We start from the raw sequence: 20263 nt of genomic DNA, 5'->3' as shown, positions 1-20263 counted from the left end.
CCATCCAAAAACAGCAGATTACACTTTCTTCTCAAGTGCGCACGGAACATTCTCCAGGATAGGTCACATCTTGGGTCACAAATCAAGCCTCAGTAAATTTAAGAAAATTGAAATCATATCAAGCATCTTTTCTGACCACAATGCTATGAGATTAGAAATCAGTTACAGGGAAAAAAACGTAAAAAACACAAACACATGGAGGCTAAACAATACGTTACTAAATAACCAAGAGATCACTGAAGAAATCAAAGAAGAAACCAAAAAATACTTAGAGACAAATGAAAATGAAAACACGACGATCCAAAACCTATGGGATGCAGTAAAAGCAGTTCTAAGAGGGAAGTTTACAGCTATACAAGCCTACCTCAAGAAACAAGAAAAATCTCAAATAAATGCTCTAACCTTACACCTAAAGGAACTAGAGAAAGAAGAGCAAACAAAACCCAAAGTTAGCAGAAGGAGAGAAATCATAAAGATCAGAGCAGAAATAAATGAAATAGAAACAAAGAAAACAATAGCAAAGATCAATAAACCTAAAAGCTGGTTCTTTGAGAAGATAAACAAAACTGATAAACCATTAGCCAGACTCATCAAGAAAAAGAGGGAGAAGACTCAAATCAATAAAATTAGAAATGAAAAAGGAGAAGTTACAACAGACACTGCAGAAATACAAAGCATCCTAAAAGACTACTACAAGCAACTCTATGCCAATAAAATGGACAACCTGGAAGAAACGGACAAATTCTTAGAAAGGTATAACCTTCCAATACTGAACCAGGAAGAAATAGAAAATATGAACAGACCAATCACAAGTAATGAAATTGAAACTGTGATTAAAAATCTTCCAACAAACAAAAGTCCAGGACCAGATGGCTTCACAGGTGAATTCTATCAAACATTCAGAGAAGAACTAACACCCATCCTTTTCAAACTCTTCCAAAAAATTGCAGAGGTAGGAACATTCCCATACTCATTCTATGAGGTCACCATGACCCTGATACCAAAACCAGACAAAGATACTACAAAAAAAGAAAATTACAGACCAATATCACTGATGAATATAGATGCAAAAATCCTCAACAAAATCCTAGCAAACAGAAGCCAACAACACATTAAAAGGATGATACACTATGATCAAGTGGGATTTATCCCAGGGATGCAAGGATTCTTCAATATACGCAAATCAATCAATGTGATACACCATATTAACAAACTGAAAAATAAAAACCATATGATCATCTGGTTTTAGATGCAGAAAAAGCTTTTGACAAAATTCAACACCCATTTATGATAAAAACTCGCCAGAAAGTGGGCATAGAGGGAAACTACCTCAACATAATAAAGGCCATATATGACAAACGCACAGCAAACATCATTCTCAATGGTGAAAAACTGAAAGCATTTCCTCTAAGATCGGGAACAAGACAAGGATGTTCACTCTTGCCACTATTATTCAACATAGTTTTGGAAGTCCTAGCCACGGCAATCACAGAAGAAAAAGAAATGAAAGGAATACAAATTGGAAAAGAAGAAGTAAAACTGTCACTGTTTGCAGATGACATGATACTATACATAGAGAATACTAAAGATGCCACCAGAAAACTACTAGAGCTAATCAATGAATTTGGTAAAGTTGCAGGATACAAAATTAATGCACAGAAATATCTTGCATTCCTATACACTAATGATGAAAAATCTGAAAGAGAAATTAAGGAAACACTCCCATTCACCACTGCAACAAAAAAGAATAAAATACCTAGGAATAAACCTACCTAGAGAGACAAAAGACCTGTAGGCAGAAAACTATAAGACACTGTTGAAAGAAATTAAAGACGATACAAACAGATGGAGAGATATACCATGTTCTTGGAATGGAAGAATCAATACTGTGAAAATGACTATACTACCCAAAGCAATCTACAGATTCAATGCAATCCCTATCAAATTATCAATGGCACTTTTTACAGAACTAGAACAAAAAATCTTAAAATTTGTATGGAGACACAAAAGACCCCGAATAGCCAAAGCCGTCTTGAGGGAAAACAACAAAGCTGGAAGAATCAGACTCCCTGACTTCAGACCACACTACAAAGCTACAGTAATCAAGACAACATGGTACTGGCACAAAAACAGAAATATAGATCAATGGAACAGGATAGAAAGCCCAGAGATAAACTCACACACCTATGGTCAACTAATCTATGACAAAGGAGGCAAGGATATACAATGGAGAAAAGACAGTCTCTTCAATAAGTGGTGCTGGGAAAACTGGACAGCTACATGTAAAAGAATGAAATTAGAACACTCCTCAATACCATACATAAAAATAAACTCAAAATGGATTAGAGACCTAAATGTAAGACCAGACACTATAAAACTCTTAGAGGAAAACATAGGAAGAACACTCTTTGACATAAATCACAGCAAGATCTTTTTCGATCCATCTCCTAGAGTAACGGAAATAAAAATAAACAAATGGGATCTAATGAAACTTAAAAGCTTTTGCAAAGCAAAGGAAACTACAAATAAGACGAAAAGACAACTCTCAGAATGGCAAAAATATTTGCAAATGAATCAACGGACAAAGGATTAATCTCTAAAATATATAAACAGCTCATGCAGCTCAATATTAAAAAAACAAACAACCCAATCAAAAAATGGGCAGAAGACCTAAATAGACATGTCTCCAAAGAGGACATACAGATGGCCAAGAAGCACATGAAAAGCTGCTCAACATCACTAATTATTAGAGAAATGCAAATCAAAACTACAATGAAGTATTATCTCACACCAGTTAGAATGGCCATCATCAGAAAATCTACAAACAACAAATGCTGGAGAGGGTGTGGAGAAAAGGGAACCCTCTTGCACGGTTGGTGGGAATGTAAATTGATAACAGCCACTGCGGATAAAAGTATGAAGGTTCCTTAAAAAACTAAAAAATAGAATTACCATACTACCCAGCAATCCCACTACTGGGCATATACCCAGAGAAAACCATAATTCAGAAAGACACAGGCACCCCAATGTTCATTGCTGCGCTATTTACAATAGCCAGGTCACGGAAGCAACCTAAATGTGCATCGACAGACAAATGGATAAAGAAGATGTGGTACATATATACAATGGAATATTACTCAGCCATAAAAAGGAACGATATTGGGTCATTTGTAGAGACATGGATGAATCTAGAGACCGTCATACAGAGTGAAGTAAGTCAGAAATAGAAAAACAAATATCGTATATTAACACATATATGTGGAACCTACAAAAATGGCACAGATGAACTGGTTTGCAGGGCAAAAATAGAGACACAGATGTAGAGAACAAACGTATGGACACCAAGGGGGGAAAGTGGCGGGGGGTGCGGGTGGTGGTGTGATGAATTGGGCGATTGGGATTGACATGTATACACTGATGTGTATAAAATTGATGACTAATAAGGACCTGCTGTATAAAAAAATAAATGAAATAAAATTTAAGAAAAAAAAGCTGGTTACAAATCCTATGTACAGGACAATTTCACTATGATGAAACATACATGCATGCAGACACACAGACAAAAAGATCTAGAAGGATACACTAGGTAATAACAGAGAAATATATGTATAATGAGGTAAACTCTGGGTAGTGAAAATATATGTTTTCTCTTCTTATTTTTGTTTTCCTACAGCTTCTATATGCATATATATGCTTTTGTAGTAATAAGGCAGTTGTTAAAAATATGTTTTTAAAAAGGTCTATTGTGTTTACTTATTCATCAGAGCAGAAGGTCAGCTGGATCCCTGAAAAGCTTGACTTGTAAATTCTTGCTATTAACCTCTAACAGTACCCCAAAACTAGATAAAGTAAGTTAATCAATAAGCCTTTAAAGACAGTTATGGGCTGAAACTGCCTCCCCCAAATTCATATATTGAAATCTTAACCCCCAACACCTCAGAATGTGACTGTATTTGGAATCAAGGCCTTTGAAGAGATAATTAAGTTATTAAAATGAAGCCATTAGGGTAGGCTCTAATCCAATCTGATTCCTGTCCTTACAAGAAGAGAAAATTTGAACACAAAAAGGGACACCAGGGGTGTGAATGTACAGAGGGAGGACCATGTGAAAAGGCAGCAAGTGGGGGGCCCTCTGCAAGCAGAGGAGAGAGCCCTGGGACAGACCTTTTCCTTATGGCCCTCAGAGGAAACCAACCCTGCTGGCACTTGAGTTTAGACTTCCAGGTGCCAGAACTGAGAAAAAAGAAATTTCTGTTGTTTAAGCCACCCAGTCTGTGATATTTTGTTATGGCGGCCCTAGCAGACTGAGACAGTACTTGGAGAACTGACCTAGTGTGAGTTCTAAGCACTGCAAACAAATAATGGAACGATAAAAACAGTTTATAGTAATGTCCTGTTGAAGATTTCTCAAAAGTTTTGTCTTTAAAGTCAAATAGGGACTTCCCTGGCGGTCCAGTGGTGGTTAAGACTCCACGCTTCCACCGCAGGGAGCACAGGTTCAATCCCTGGTCAGGGAACTAAGATTCCACATGCCACGCGGTATGGCCCCCCCCAAAAAAAAGTCAAATAACAACTACAGACATGCACAAAGAGAATGACAGTAAACATATACACATGGAGAGGAGGCAGAGGGCATGCTTTCTAAACGCACTGCCATACAATGGAACGAGTTCACTGTCTACATTCTACTCGTGAGCTGGCACAAGAGATGGGTTTTCTTATCTTGGTTTGTATTTATTTATTTGTGGGTCACTGACAAACAGCAAAAGTAATGAAGAGCCAACAACAAAAAAAGCAACATTATCAAGGACTATTTGTTTTTTAATCAGATCCAACATATTTCACTCATCTACTTTTAAGTTAAAAATATCAGGCTGGCCAAAAGGTTCCTTCAGTTTTTAAGTAAAAATGAAAGACACATTTTTTATTTTCACCAAGAACTTTAATGAACAACATATTCACTGAACCTTTTGGCCAACCCAATATTATTTATAAACTATACTATTACAATAAACAATTTTTAAAAGATTGAGTCCAGTTATGGTCAGAAAACAGAAAAAAGAGAGAAGAGAGAGAAGCTGTGGTGTGGTGATGCAGAGGCCAGGAGTTTGGCTTCTTACTACTTCTGGCTACTATGATCTTATGTCCCCTACAACCTACTGGGTAAAAATACAGAAGGAATTATATTTAAAAATCAGTAAATAACAGCTGAGCAGATACACACGGGGGCAGAATGAAGGCCTGAAACAACAGGCAGATGATAACATTAGTGGAGACTCTGACAGGACGGGAGAGACTGTGGCCTGTGTATGAAAGATTTGGGATGGTTAGTTGACGGTAAGCACTGCAAGATAGGCCTGAAGTGTAACTTCATGACTCAAAAAGTGAATGCAATTTTAGGCATCACTAATAAAAGTATAATTTTCAAAATGAGAGCATTCGATAAAGTTGCCAAATACCACTAGTAATCAAAGAAAACAGGAGCACTGTTGGGCAGACTTTGAAATGAGTCAGATCTGAGTTCCAATCTTTATTCTCAAGCTTATACAAGATACGTGACTGCAGGAAATGCAGCTTCCAGAACCTTCAACATCTCTAATGAGAGGACTCTGGCAGTGTTGTAGGGGTCAGTGATACTGTGGGTAACACCTAGTGTGGTGCTGGCACACTGAAGGCACTCAAGAAATAGCTAATGTTTACAGAGCACTGTGTGGAAATTCTACCTCATCTAATTCACAGAAGAGATCAATAACAGGGGATTATAATACATAAGTGCAAATTCTCAAAAGAACGGGACTAAAACTATAACAGAAGAAATAGTCTATGATGGAAGAGTATAATACTCTAAGTACTGCCATGTAGGAATAGAAAATGGTACAACTTTTCTGCAAAGAAATCTGGCAATATGCACAGAGGACATTTCCAAAGTCCATATACAATGGTCCAACTCTGGGAAAGGAAAGGATTTAGAAAGTGTCTGTGGGGAGAAACGGGAGTGAGCAAAGGGTTGACTGATTAGTGGGTATCTCCATGAAAAGCAGGTTTATCACCAGAAAAACAAAGCATCTCTAAGAATAGAAATCTTTTCTTTTTTCTTTTTCCTAATTACTGATTTCCATAAATATCCCTTGTTGGCCCAAACTTGTACGTTCCTAAGAATTGTGGCCCACTTTCCCACTCAGCTCAGCACATCTGAATGGAAGACACCACCCAGGGAAGCAGCCACCCAAATGACTCAAGTGTTTTAAGATTAATAAAGGAGTGTGGAAGAGAAGTACACAAATTCCTTCAGGACGGGAGGTCCCAAATCCAGAGCAATTCATGATGTTCAAGGAAATGCCACTACTGAGAGAGGAATGAAAGTCAAAAGATTTCATTTCTTCTAAGTCTGAAGTATGCTTCCTTTTGAGTGCATTACGGCACAAGACCCAAGTTTTCGTAAAATGTCAAAAGTCTGATGACAACTGACACTTACCTAAAATGAGATGAAGTTTGGTTTCTGTCTGGAAAGCGTAGTGCAATGTCACCAAAAACGGCGACTGCCTGATGTGCTCTAGGACCTGTCGTTCTGTCCTTGTGTGCTCGGTGGTTTTGGCCTTTTGAACTATTGTTGCCTTTTTCAAAACTTTCATGGCATACAGCTTCCCAGCATCATGACCACTTATTTTACGAACTAGAAACACCTTTCCATAAGCTGAAAATGAAAAGAAAAGAGAAAAAGAGTTAAAAGGCTACACAGGCAGAGTGGTAATTTAGTCAAGTTGAAAGTTACAATGCACAAAGGAACACTCTTTGAATGAAAACGAATCCTTAGTGCTGTTTCCAATAGTTCTTTGATATATTTCTTCAATTTTATGTCAGACATATTTCTAGGTCTAGGCCTCAATATTTACATATCTAATCACTGATGACAAAGTTATGCTTTCACTCTTTTACTGTTATTCTCTCCTCAGTATTTTTAGCTGTAGGAAACTAGCTCTTATTATGGTCAATTAACCACTAGGTTTTGCTGCTGTTGTAAACAAATGAAAATAGTTCTTAAGAATCTCAGAAAACAAAAAATCTCATACACACATATAAATTAAGTACCTCAAGTCCTCCTCTATACTTATTAAAAAAGTCTAAAGCAACATAAGCTGACATTATATAAACAAAAGAGATCTTCAGATGTGAAAGACATTAAAAGACCCTAAATTGCAAGCAGTACCAACAGAAGCCCCTTTACATCTCTGGGCAGTAATTCACAGGTTAGTGGGTCAACCTCGCCACATTCTCCCTAAGTGAGGGCTCAGTTGGGCAAATCCTGTGTGGAGTGCCACTACCCTAGGTGAGGCATTGGGGCCACATGGATACTGTGCCCAGAGCAGGTATCCGCGTTTATTTCCCTAGGGAAGTGGGAAGAGGGCACGAAGAGGTGGGACGAAGGAGGAAGGGGAAGGCAGGCAGAAACCCTGAGAGGGAAGGGGTAGGCCCCCAATTCATCCCTACGAGGTATAAAGGCTCTTCTCTTCTCAAAATGCAAACACCTCCTGGGATGGTTGAGCCCAGTCCCACTTTTGAAGTTAAGTGCATTCATCAGACCATTCTGGAGTTGGTCTGAGTTCTGACCCAGTCTGGTGCTTCCATAGACCCCGCCCACACCTCGACAGTATTTAGCACAAAATCCTATTCTAATCCAGCCACTAGACCAAGAGAGCTTTAAGGGAAGGGCTCTTGTATCTTGGCTGTTATTTGGTTTAGTACTTCAGGAAGTAAATGAGTGCCGACCCAAGATGTACAACAGACAAAGAACGGCGGTGGTGCTCCTGAGGAGGGAGAGAAACAACATTCCTCAAGGACTTGGCGATGCAGTCTCTGTGCTAAATATACTCCACACAGTGATTCACTCACTCCTCAGAACAGCCAGTGAAGTTGGTACTTTCAGTAATTCCATTCTGCAGATGAGGAAGCAGATTCAGAATACTTAAGGAAGCGGCCAGAAGACTTGGGTAAAAAGTGACAGAGCTGATTCAGATGAAAGCAGTGTGATTCCAGGGACCACACGCTTAACCATAAATGAATTTTTTCTTCAAATAAGAGAGATTCTTCTTCGGTACTAGAAATCGGATGTTCTGGATTTTAATAAAACCAACACCGTAAACATGCTGAACACATTCTGGGATACAGTAAAAAGTTCATAAAAGGTTTGTGTAAATAAAACAATTATAGATTGAGAGTTTAGTAAGGCAGAAGTGAACCAAAAAAGAAAATGACAGCTTTTAGAACCTAACAAATTAACCTAAAGTATACAAATGAAAAAAGTTAATCTATTCAAAAGCAGTGAAATGAAGCTAGAGAATATTCTAAAGCAGAGTACTATACCTTCCATGGAATAAGGCACTATATAAACCCAGAAGAAAGTCAAGTCCTCTGTAAGTACGGGGCTTTTGTGTTCCCTACACACACGGCACCTGCTCTAGATTCCTGTTCTGAGATTCCTATCTCCAGAGTGCTGTGGTCCTTAGAAATTATGTTATCCATCTATCTTCTCCAACAAAGAAAATCTTTCTACAACGTCATGGAAAGATGGCTATGAGCTTCTTCCCAGTGCTCACGTGTGTCTTTCAGTCCAGGTGCTGACCAATGTGGCAGATGGACCACAGGGTGTTAGCATCTAACAGCTGAGTACCTGTCAGGCACTTTAGAGTTGGATTACTTCATTTGATTCTTCTCACATCCCTACGAGGAGGTGAGGATGACCTCCACTTTACAGATGAAGAAACTGGAGCGTAAAGGAACTGGGTCCCTTGCCCAAGGCCATACTTGCCCATGTGGCCTGACTCCTGAGCCCACACTCTGAGTAGTACTCCAGCTAGCTGCCTTCCTAAAGTGAATGACCTCACAGGCAAAGAAATTAGGAACCAGACATTAAAAAGAAGTCACAATACAGGTTAGGTGTTCTAATGGTGGAAAAGACACAGTACTACTACTTCCAAGTAGAGGAGGTTTCATAAAGTCGCCCATTTTATTGATGGGGTGATCTAAATATTCAAAAAACACGCCTTACCTTGAGTGGGAACAGGCCTTTCTACAATATTCATCCGTTATCCCTTCTATACCTTCTGGACTTACAAAAAATAATATTACTCTTCTTTTCTAAGATAATTTGTAAAATATTTAAAAATACTATTCTCCCATCTCATCCAAGCAAAATGTTATTATTCCCTAAACCAATCTAAAAGCAAATGACTTTAAGACTTTGTACCACTAGGAGGTGCCCTATATGTGTTCTGTGAGTTTGTAAATATTTTTTCTTTGATTTCTTTCCTATTACCTTAAAAACGTCATATATCACTCCAAATAAATGTAAGGTAGCAAAGGACGCTAATGTATGTGGGCAAATAATATAAAATCATCCTTAATGCCACGTTATACACTGTACAGTCAAATAATAAACAGTCATCCTCCTGCCACGTGATGATATCCAGAAGTTTTCCAATAATATGAGCTAAAGACTACATATCCTGCCTTTACCATTATTTTTATCTATCAGTAAAATGTCGGGGGAAAAAGTATGATGAAGCTCACAAATCTTTTGATTTTACTTTTATAATTTCCATGATTAATTAAAGCTATGGTACTTCTATCACATGGTACATGCCAATAGATGCTTACGACAATAAACTTCAAGGAGTGCCTCACAATGTTCCAAGCAACAGATATTTCAGATAAACAGGATCTTACTTACAAGTAGGCTGCTTAATGAAACAGAGTTTGCCTCCAAACAGCGTTTTTTGAAGCACCCATAAGGCTGCTTATCACATTGCAAAAGGGGAAGAAAACACATTCACTGCTGGAGAGACCCTGAAGAAGCCACCTTCTCTGATTGAGCTGGTTTGCAGATTAGTACAGAGGGAGAAAGTGAAGGAGTCCTTCTGTTGAGGAGTGCCATCCAGTCCAGAACCGCCTACATGTTTTCCACTATTTTAAGAGGGGCCACTGCAACTGAACTTGGTGGCAATATTATTTCCTTTTAGTCTGTAATGAGATGAATGACTACCTTGTTGTGAAGCCAACTCCTGGCTTTCGTTCACTGTGTGCTGATGTTGTTAAAGAATTCCTATTTTGAAAGCATCTTTTGGAAACTGCAAAAGCTACCAATGGTGGAAACTCTTTTGGCCGAAAAAGGTAAACAGTAGTACTTCCTGCTCAGATGGAGCCCCTAAAATGGATGTTTAGCAACACAGCTGGGATTTGCTGCTTAGGTAAAGAGACTAAGCTTCAGGCTTCAGCATAGCTCAACACGCAATGACTTCAGACGCGCTCCCAGCAGTCTTCACAGAAGCTGTGTGTACTGCTCTGATCTTATCAATTTCTCCAGAGCCAGGGCCTTTCCAAGATACTCTGTCAAGAAATGTGAGCAGAAGAGGGCGTGGAGTTCACTGGTTTCCCAGAGGACAAGGCTAGCAGCGCTTGATGGGACTTGAGGTAGAAGTTCTACTTAACAGATTGAGGGAAAGTAAACTCTAAAAATAAATGACAAGAAGGATTAATTCCTGACTTAACTTGACAGACACCTACGACCATATGAATGAGGTAAATCTTTCAATTCAGGGCCCAACAGACACTGTTCTGGATGTTACCAATAACCTGTGTGCTCTTACAGCTGCAGGTTATAGCAGCCGTTTCAAAGAGAGGACTGGATCCAGACAACCACGTAAACTTTTCCAAAGCTGGAGGAAGAATTCCATAGGTTGGGGGGCAAACTACAGATACCTTACAAAGGTCATTTCTGTTTAAACTGAAATGTGGATTTAGAATCCTAGTCTACCTGACACAGCACAATGTGGCCAATGGTCTCAATGGTTTGATGATAAAGGAAATCATGTAAAATGAACTAAACGCAGTGTCAAGGGGAAATGTCTAGTTCCCTTGGACTAGGTCTCAGTTTGCTTTTCCACAGGTGTGACTCTTATTCCATTGGCCACAATGATCATTATGAATCAGGTTTTTAAGCACGTGCTGTCATAACAGAAAAATTAAAATGGACTGATGGTTTTAAAACAAGATGACATTCATGCTGCCACATCATAAGCCACTGCACGATATCAACTACTTTTTCAAGCTAAACAAAAAGCAGCCTTCCTGCTTAAACTTATTTTGAGCATAATTAAACTGATTTTTTTCACTTTATTTGTAAAGTCTGAATTCATTAAAAAAATTTTAGGAAGTAGCCTTTATCTTGGCATGAAAATGATGAGATCAATTTGTTAAAAAAGTATTCTTACAGTCTGTCTATAAAAGCAATCGATTTACAATGCCATATAATTAAAAGCAAGGAAAATCTGTCTATGTTTACATGCATTATTCTGGAGAAAAGGGTTAAGAACTAGAAGGCCTCTGGATTAATTCCTTCGGTAGAGTGCTTATCCAGGACACGCTGCTCCCATTGAGGTCCAAATGCTCCACCACTGCGAGCACTGTTTTCTGTCACTCAAACTTGTATTAATGCTGCTTACAATTCTATACATTGTACACTCTGCTTAACCAGCCATGCCACACTTTGTGTTCAATCCAACCTTGTAGCGTAAATTACTGTACTCAAACTACTGCTTTAAAAAAAGTATGGCAGAAACTCTCTTGCGACTTCCACTTAGACAACTCCCAACACTAACTGGCACTCCCCTTCCGGTTGTAAAACACTGCACTGCACCCTGATGCCTATAACCAGTTCACACGTGCACTGACTGCTGTCCCCACGCCGTTCGGCTGTCTGCTTCACACCAGTCACTGATACTCGTTGCCTTACTTGTGTGTGCCTGTTGTATACATTATTCTTATATAATTTAACTATAGATTACATAAGCCACTGAAATGTAAATGTGAAAGAAAAGAGAAAAATGAGGTTAAAAGCTTTGAAAGAACTACATAAAGGCAAGACGCTTAAGAAAAAAGAACTGCTGAAAAATTAGGTGTGGGTAAAACAACTATAAAAGGCTAGGGGAAAAAATTGTGGAAATCTAAAAGGATTCTGTATCCAGATCACTTCAAATGTGTCTGGTTCTCACTCCATTTTAAGGAATTGGAAACTTAATTTTAGATGATGCATTACAAGTGCGGTTTATGCAAAACAAACCGTTATTTAAGAACTTACTCTCAGAGTCTTGTGCCTACACGCAAAGTGAATATACATTTATATATTTTAAGTGAAAAGTAGTATGTCCAAAGTACATATTTATATATCCTTTTAAAATGATATTCCAGTTTAACCAACTTTTTCTGATTAGCCACAAGTACCAGTCATGTCATATGTGACAGACTCCACTACCTAAAGGATCATATTCAGTGGTGCTGGAATTCATCCCTCTCTCACCCTTCCAGAATAAGGGAATCTTTTTTCTTTAACTTTTTCTTTTATATTGGGGTAGAGTTGATTAACAGTTGTTTCAGGTGTACAGCAAAGTCATTCAGTTATACATATACATGTAGCTATTCTTTTTCAAATTCTTTTCCCATTTAGGTTGTTACATAATATTGAGCAGAGTTCTCTGTGCTATACAGTAGGTCCTTGTTGGTTATCCATTTTAAGTATAGCAGTGTGTACATCTTAATCCCAAACCCCCTAACTACCCCTTCCCCCAACCCTTCCCCTGGTAACCATAAGTTCGTTTTCTAAGTCTGTGAGTCTGTTTCTGTTTTGTAAATAAGTTCATCTGTATCATTTCTTTTTAGATTCCGCATATAAGCAATATTATACGATATTTCCCTTTCTCTGTCTGACTTGTTAAATCAGAATCTTGTTAAAGAGTGACTTGACCACCAACCATACTAGCTCTGCCTCTCAGCTTGTTTTCATCCTCAATCTGGTAAACATACCTTTTGTGTTGTCATCTAAATTGTTGATAAAAATATAACCCTTCTCGCTCAAAATACTTGATTTCCCATTACTCTTAAGATAAAGAGAATCCTTAATATAACCTAAATTATCTGGCTTCTACCTACCTCTCTCCACCTCTCACCATCTCATTTTCTCACTCCTTCAGACATACAGCCTTTCCTGACTTCTCAGACTAGCACAGTTCCTCTAATTTTATACTCTCATAACACCCTGTCATAGAAATTGTCAGAAACATGAGTTTTCATTTACTTGTGTGATTGCCTCATTGTGTAGCTTCCACAGGACTGTAAATTCCACAAAACCAGGGACTATGTCCAGTTTTACTCACTTTGTATCATTAGCAAATTCTAGAGTTGGCACACTGTAGAAACTCAAATAATGTTGAACGCATAAAAAAATAAAGAAGATAGCAAACAAAGAAAGAGCTCTGTAGCATATAGCCAAATACCCTCTTCTCAGTTGACAATTCTGATCTAAAGTTGAAGATGGGTCTTTAAGAAAAGAAATTAACAGTGCAAATCTGCAGTACAGAGCTATATAGCTCACCCACTCTTTCCCTTTGGAGAAGGAACAATGGGCTTTCATGAAGTAATCACCTTTAATTTGGGTATTAAATATGATTCCTGACAACACTCCCTGGTGAAAGTGAGCTCAGGAAACTTAGCTGCCACCACTGTAGAAAAGGAAAATATCTTAACATGGTGACATCTGTATCTGGCCACTGCTTTGTAACCTGCCACAACTACATAAGAACTGATTACAGTGCCTGGCCACATCCCTCTCTCATAGATAATTTAATTTGAGGAAAGATTTTTACCTTTCCACATGTGACATGAACACTGACAATCAATTCACCTGCCTTCCCCTCATCTTTCCCTGTAGAACTTCATTCACCCCAAGTCAGCAGGGTCAGAAATGGAACCAAACAAGAAATACTCTCTTGGAACTCTACATTTCACTTGTCCTGCCCTTGGAAATTGGTACCCTTGTTAATAGGCCAGCCAAACATACATGGTAAGTAATGCCAGGGCAGTATATGTCAAGCCCCAGGAAAACCACCATCACTGAAAGGGTTCTCAGAAGAGCAGCTTCATTTCAATATTACCACAGCACAAACAGTACACAAAAAGCAAACACTCAAGGGGTTCAATGGTGAAACCTGACTGACCATAATCTGGTACTTCTAAAGACTCATCTGAAATATCTGATAAATTAGACCTCAGAGCTGAAAAGAAACATTACTGTCCATCCCAGTAATTCTCTAAAATCTACCCTGTGTTAAGACAGATGGACAGAAATCACCTCACTTGGACCAAAGTAGTAGATAAGTTCTATTCAGACACACACTTTAGTGAATTGAGGTTTAATCTTCTGTGTGCCACTTTTTAAAGAGACTATATACCATAAAATTATGTTTTTTTCAATAATATCTTCATATCCTTTATCAAAGATGCTAGTCTCATGATCTTATTTACTGACCACAATAAAGGAGCCATTTGATAACTTCAGCACTTGTTAAAAGTCTCTCTAGACCAGTTTTTTTTCAAACCGTGGGCTGTGACCCATTAGTGGATGATAATATCAATTTAGTGGGTCCAACCAGCATTTGGAAACTAAAATACTAAAAAAGAACTGAATATACTAAACGTGTTTCATGAAACTTCTGCCCCCCCTTTATACACACACACGTGTAGGTATAAGTGAATGTAAACAAGTCTAAGCACATGAGAGAGGAAAAAAAGACGGCAGTACAGAACAATGGCTAAGAACATAGACTCTGGTGCCTGACTGCCTGGCTTCGAACCCTAGATATGCTATTTAGTAACTGTACTGTAACCCTGGGCAGAACAGGAAACACAACTGTGTCTCAATTTCCTCATTAGGGACAGTAATAGTTCTTAACATCATACAGTTTGGGGATTAAATAAATTAATATAAGGATCCAGAGGAGGGCCTGGCAGATAACAAACACTACAGGAAAAAAAGTGTGTGTATGTGACTGCACGTCTATACACATACATAAATACACATACTGAAAAGCAATACAAAAATGTACCTATTTTGTCCTATGGGTAATAGTCAAAAAAGCTTGAAAGCTACTGCTCTAGATGAATTTATATGCCTTTCCTTTTTAAAAAAAATACAAATTATGTAGGCCAAAGAACTTTCCCTTTATACCTACCTCCTAGTAAACTCAGGGTTAAATTCAGGACTCAATTGCAGTGACTATGTCAGCCCAGATGTCTATAACATCTATTTCACTTTCCTATTATCTTTGCTTTTGCTCTGTTTTCATCTGTTTTTGTTTTCTCTCTTTTTTTTTGATTGCTTATCTTTTTTCTATCTTTGAAAACGCCCTTAAATCTCTTTTTGAAAGTTGGCAAATTTTAAATGTTGAAAGTAAAATGCACTTGATTTTACATATTTATCAAACAGAAGCACTGATTCCTAAATTCTTTTATAGAATAGATATCTTAATTGCACACTAAATTCCAAATACTAAAAAAAACTCCACATAACTACAAAACTAAGTATTTCAACATAATTTTAAAATAAAAAGTGAGAGAGTGTTATGGACACATATACAATACCAAATGTAAAATAGATAGCTAGTGGGAAGCAGCCACAGAACACAGGGAGATCAGCTCGGTGCTTTGTGTCCACCTAGAGGGGTAGGATAGGGAGGGTGGGAGGGAGACGCAAGAGGGAGGAGATATGGGGATATATGTATACATATAGCTGATTCACTCTGCTACACAGCAGCAACTAACACAACATTGTAAAGCAATTATACTCCAATAAAGATGTTAAAAAAAATTTTAATAAATAAATAAAGTAAAATAAAAACAGAATTTGAGCCATTTAATACAACCATTTTTAAAGTTAGCCCCTGTTGCCAAGATTTGTAACATCATAAAAACAAAATGTCTAAGATTAAGAAAGGTAGACTGATTAAAACAGACTATTCTTCTAACATACAAGGAAAAGCTGTGAACCCAAAACATGCTTGATTAAATACACAGATGCTAAAGGCAAACAAGAGACACAGTAAAAGCACATGAAATCATAGGTGGTAATTTTTATGAAAGAGACTGAGGTAGGCCATTTGTTTTAGGTATAAACAGTTATATCCTCTCTAGAAGATATATAACACCAAGGATCTGGAAGAGACTTAATAAAAGTGCCAGGATTCTAGAAGTAATCCAGTTTAAGTTCTTAAACTAACCAGGGCCATTTGACTCATTTTCTTAATTACTTTGAATGGTCAAAAACGGTTGCGCAGCTGAAATTAGGACCACAAAACCAGTGCATTTTCTCACGGATGGTGTTAGCATCTAAAAAAAGGACTTAATATGTGAGAAGGTTGAAAATAAAAAATAGTTACAGGAATGATTATCTATGGATTCCATTTATGCATACTGTATTAGCTTGAATAATTACAGACTAATTGTATAATATCTTCTAGATCAGCACTTTTTAATTTCGGAGAAAGCACTAAGACAGTACATGCATTAGTCCAGCTAATAACTGCATGTATGTATGTGGCCGCGGCCGACTCCTGACTATCTCCACATGGATGACCCACGTAATCCATATGGCATTTCTTATCCCTGGTCCCAGATGACTTGAAAACCGGAGATTCTGGTCCATCAGGAAAGAAGAAAAAGACACAAAAGGAACCATGTCCCACTGTGAGGTCTAGACTTGAATTGACTACCCATGGAATGTGATTACCAGAGGACCTTACTAAAAGGAAAATACGGGAAAACAAGGAAATAAGGACCAAGAAGCACATTCATAATCATTCTGTTTATATCTCAACCAACAAGCTATTTGAGTACAAAAGGCATGCCTCCTCACTCTTGCTCCAAAACTTCCCAGGGCTCAGGCTGAACCGAAACCCCAGCTTAGACCACGTGCTGCTTAGGCTCTTCCTCTGTCCTTGCTACTCCCCTCACTCTCTCCTGAAAGCATTCCTGCAATAAATCAAGTGTGCCCAAATCCTTGTCCCAGGCTCTGCTTCTAGCAAATGTGACCTACAACAGCATCAGGAATAAGTCAAATTGTACTTATACTAGGGAGACAGTGTCAACCAACATGTTCAAATGGAATCACCTTCTGATTGTGGTGTAAAACATCACAAACATTTGACCTCTAAGATTTCCTTAAACACTACAGGCTTACACTGAAGCAGAAGGTATAGTGGGTACACACAGATGCAAAATTATAAACTTTTTTGAATGACAATTTTGACAATTTAGTGAATACAGGCTTTTAAAAGTACTATTTTAATAGGGATACTTTCCAAACACCTAAGCGAATTAAATGACAAACGATGACTAAGTCATAATACTGTTTAAAACAGTCCTGATATGCCTCAACCAAAGTTTTTTTCCCTTTGATCATATGGCCAAAAAGTAGCTGTGTCTTTAAGTTGCCTAGTGCAATTCCTAGCACCATCTAGTGGCAAATTACCCAGAAAAAGAAACGTGTCTTATTTAACAAATAAGCTACGTTTCTGAAAAGTCTGAGGTAAAAAAATACATACGTACATATTTTAAAAGGCTGTCTTGTTGGGGATGATTTTCACAGATTCTGGGACCAAGGAGCAAAGATCTATCAGAGTTAACATTTCAAGGATGGCACTTAGGCTGGGGTAAACAACCCAATAATAATCTCTCCTACTGGATAGTATTTCCACAGAACAGCTTGCAGCATCTCCCGCTGATTACATGACCATCCCCCGATCCCCAGCCAAAAATAAAAACAAAAAAATAAAAATCCACAGGATAAAGAAAAAGTAACCTTCTTACGAGGGCACCAGGGACTGAGGAAAACACAAATGGTTGCTGCTCAATAGACATTATGGGAGGCAAGGCCTTTTGAATCTCTCTACTCTGCCAGCACTCATTTGAAGATTTCATAAACCCAGAAATAAACATTAAATGAAGGCCATATTATTCAATTTTCAAGTTTGTATGTAATATATCCTTTTTTTAAATGCTCACCACTCTTTCCTCAGCACCCAAACAGTACTTGCCTCTTAATAAAACATGTGAATGAATGAATCCCAAGAGCAATGGGAATGAAGTGAAAGGTTTTAAATAGAGAAGTGACATGATCAAACTTATACTTAAGAAAGATCACTCTGGTTGTAGTATGGAGAACAGATTAGGAAGGAACAGCCTGAAATCCGGAAGATCTTTTGGTAGTTGCATGTCCCTATTTATTGCTGGACATATTTTAGGCTTTACAATAAAATATTTGTTAAGAAATGACTATCACTTATGTATCAAGCTAATCTGAGACATTGGTAATGCATTATACTAGCTCTTTTAGAAGGTGGCCTTCTTTCCCTTTCAGATATATAAATAGGTAAAATTTATATCGCATTTACCATATGTCAGGCAATCTAAATGTTTTATTACTCATTTTATGCATATTTTAGCATACGACTGTTAACCTAACATACAAAAGGTTGTTCAGAACCTAAAATGTTTGAGTAGTTAAGAGAAGAAAACAAAGAAAGAAACACAGTCTTCATTTGACATGTTATTTTGAAGGTAATATACAAATCCACTTTTTAGAAATGCTAATAAAATTTCAACTAACATCACTTATGAAATATTTGTTAGATTTTTATTATTAGAAATATAACTTTAGTTGAAATTTCTCCCAGATATGCTAACAAAGTGACTACATGAAAGAACTAATAGGGTTTCCCTGGTGGCGCAGTGGTTGACAGTCCACCTGCCGATGCAGGGGACGCGGGTTCACGCCCCGGTCCGGGAAGATCCCACATGCCGCGGAGCGGCTGGGCCCGTGAGCCATGGCCGCTGAGCCTGTGCGTCCGGAGCCTGTGCTCCGCAACGGGAGAGGCCACAAGAGTGAGAGGTCCGCGTACCGCAAAAAAAAAAAAAAAAAAAAAGAAAAGAAAGAACTAATAATCTATCCTTAATAAGTCCTAAATAATTTTGTTTTTCTAATTTAGGGTGCAGCTTTAAAGTGGAGTTCCCTGTTGAATAAATAACCGCAACTGATGGTTACTTAGCAATTGGCAATTCATATTCATTATCTCATTGATATTTTCACAACATTGTGAGATAGGTACTATTAACTTAGGCCAATAGGCACTTAGGCTCACAGAGTTCATGCGATTTACCCAAGGAACACCAGTAGGCAATGATGATGTCAAGATTCAAACCTGAGTCTTCTAAGTCATCCTTGATATCCAAGTACGTCACAACTATGAATGCACCAAAATTAGAAGAGAAAAATCAACTCAGCTGCACCCTTTACAGTTACAGGACAAAATTTATCTTTTTTGCCATAATGACAAAAAATCTCTGAAGTACAGATCTAGTATGATGAATAAAGAAAATTCAAAGAGAATACATGTTCCACTTCATTAAGCATCAGAATTACGAGTAATGCACACAATGGGTACATTTAAAGACTTTCTTCTCTACTTAGACAGATGTCTCAAAGAAAGCAAAATCGTTAAAGGAAGGCAGCAGAAAAGGAGAGAAATTAGAAAGAATCATTACTCCCACAAGCAACAAAATTTCATCATGAAACAAAATAATTCTAAAAGATGAACCAAAGATACTTCCTGAATTTGGGAGTATCAACCTCAAGAACAACACTAGAGACAAAAGCATGAATTATATACTTGTTAGACTATTATTATACTTCATACTGTTACGGGCTATGGGGAGGGAGGAGGGAAATAGGGTTGGAAACATATATAAGGATGATCTTAAGAGTTCACAATCTAGAGGAAAAATATAGCAGATGTGAAGGAAGATTCAGAGAACCACTCACTGCCATTTCTCTACCAAGGACTTTCAGTGCCACAATTCAGAGAATGAAGCAATTCAGAACGATTCGGATAGGTGGAAAAGAGAAGGAGAACTAAGGTAGGGGAACAAGATAAGGCAGGGCCTCAGAGGATGGGAAAGTACACATTATTATAGGGGAGTAAAAGAAAATCAACCAGACTAGTAAGTAGGTGGAATATTGGGGTAACTGGAGAAAAAATACATAGCTAAGCCTGAAAGTAAGGCAAGAATTTGGACTTGAATAATAACTAGGAAGAAAGCACTATAAGTTCTGAAACAGGAGAATAGCATGATAATGTTGAATTTTAATGAGGCTGCATATTATTTATAACAGAATATGTATAAAATGCATAAAATGGAAGAGAGAACTTGCAAAAAGACCAATTTTGAAAACCTTAACAACAATCCATATATAAGGTAATATGAGCCATGGCACTAAGAACAGAAAAGGTAAATCCAAGGGTCATTTTGAAAGAAAAATTATAGGATTTTGTGAGAAACAAGAAAAAAAGTCAAAATAGAGAAGGATCAAAAATTATTTCCA

At 37.8% G+C, this 20263-nt stretch overlaps 1 protein-coding gene across 2 annotated transcripts in view; it reads right to left on the bottom strand.

The window, feature by feature from the left end:
- Positions 1-20263, bottom strand: part of RPS6KA5 (ribosomal protein S6 kinase A5) — a 181435-nt gene that overhangs the window by 96392 nt on the left and 64780 nt on the right. For both annotated transcript variants that reach the window (XM_082647796.1, XM_082647797.1), the window contains exon 3: positions 6476-6694. In XM_082647796.1, the coding sequence (XP_082503922.1) occupies positions 6476-6694 (219 nt within the window). The remainder of the gene's footprint in view (positions 1-6475; positions 6695-20263) is intronic.

The sequence above is a fragment of the Grampus griseus genome (genome assembly GCF_964374135.1).
Source record: "Grampus griseus genome assembly, chromosome: 2".
Classification (NCBI taxonomy): domain Eukaryota; kingdom Metazoa; phylum Chordata; class Mammalia; order Artiodactyla; family Delphinidae; genus Grampus; species Grampus griseus.
The sequence above is the reverse complement of the archived record's forward strand: the minus strand, read 5'-3'. Positions and strand labels throughout refer to the sequence as shown.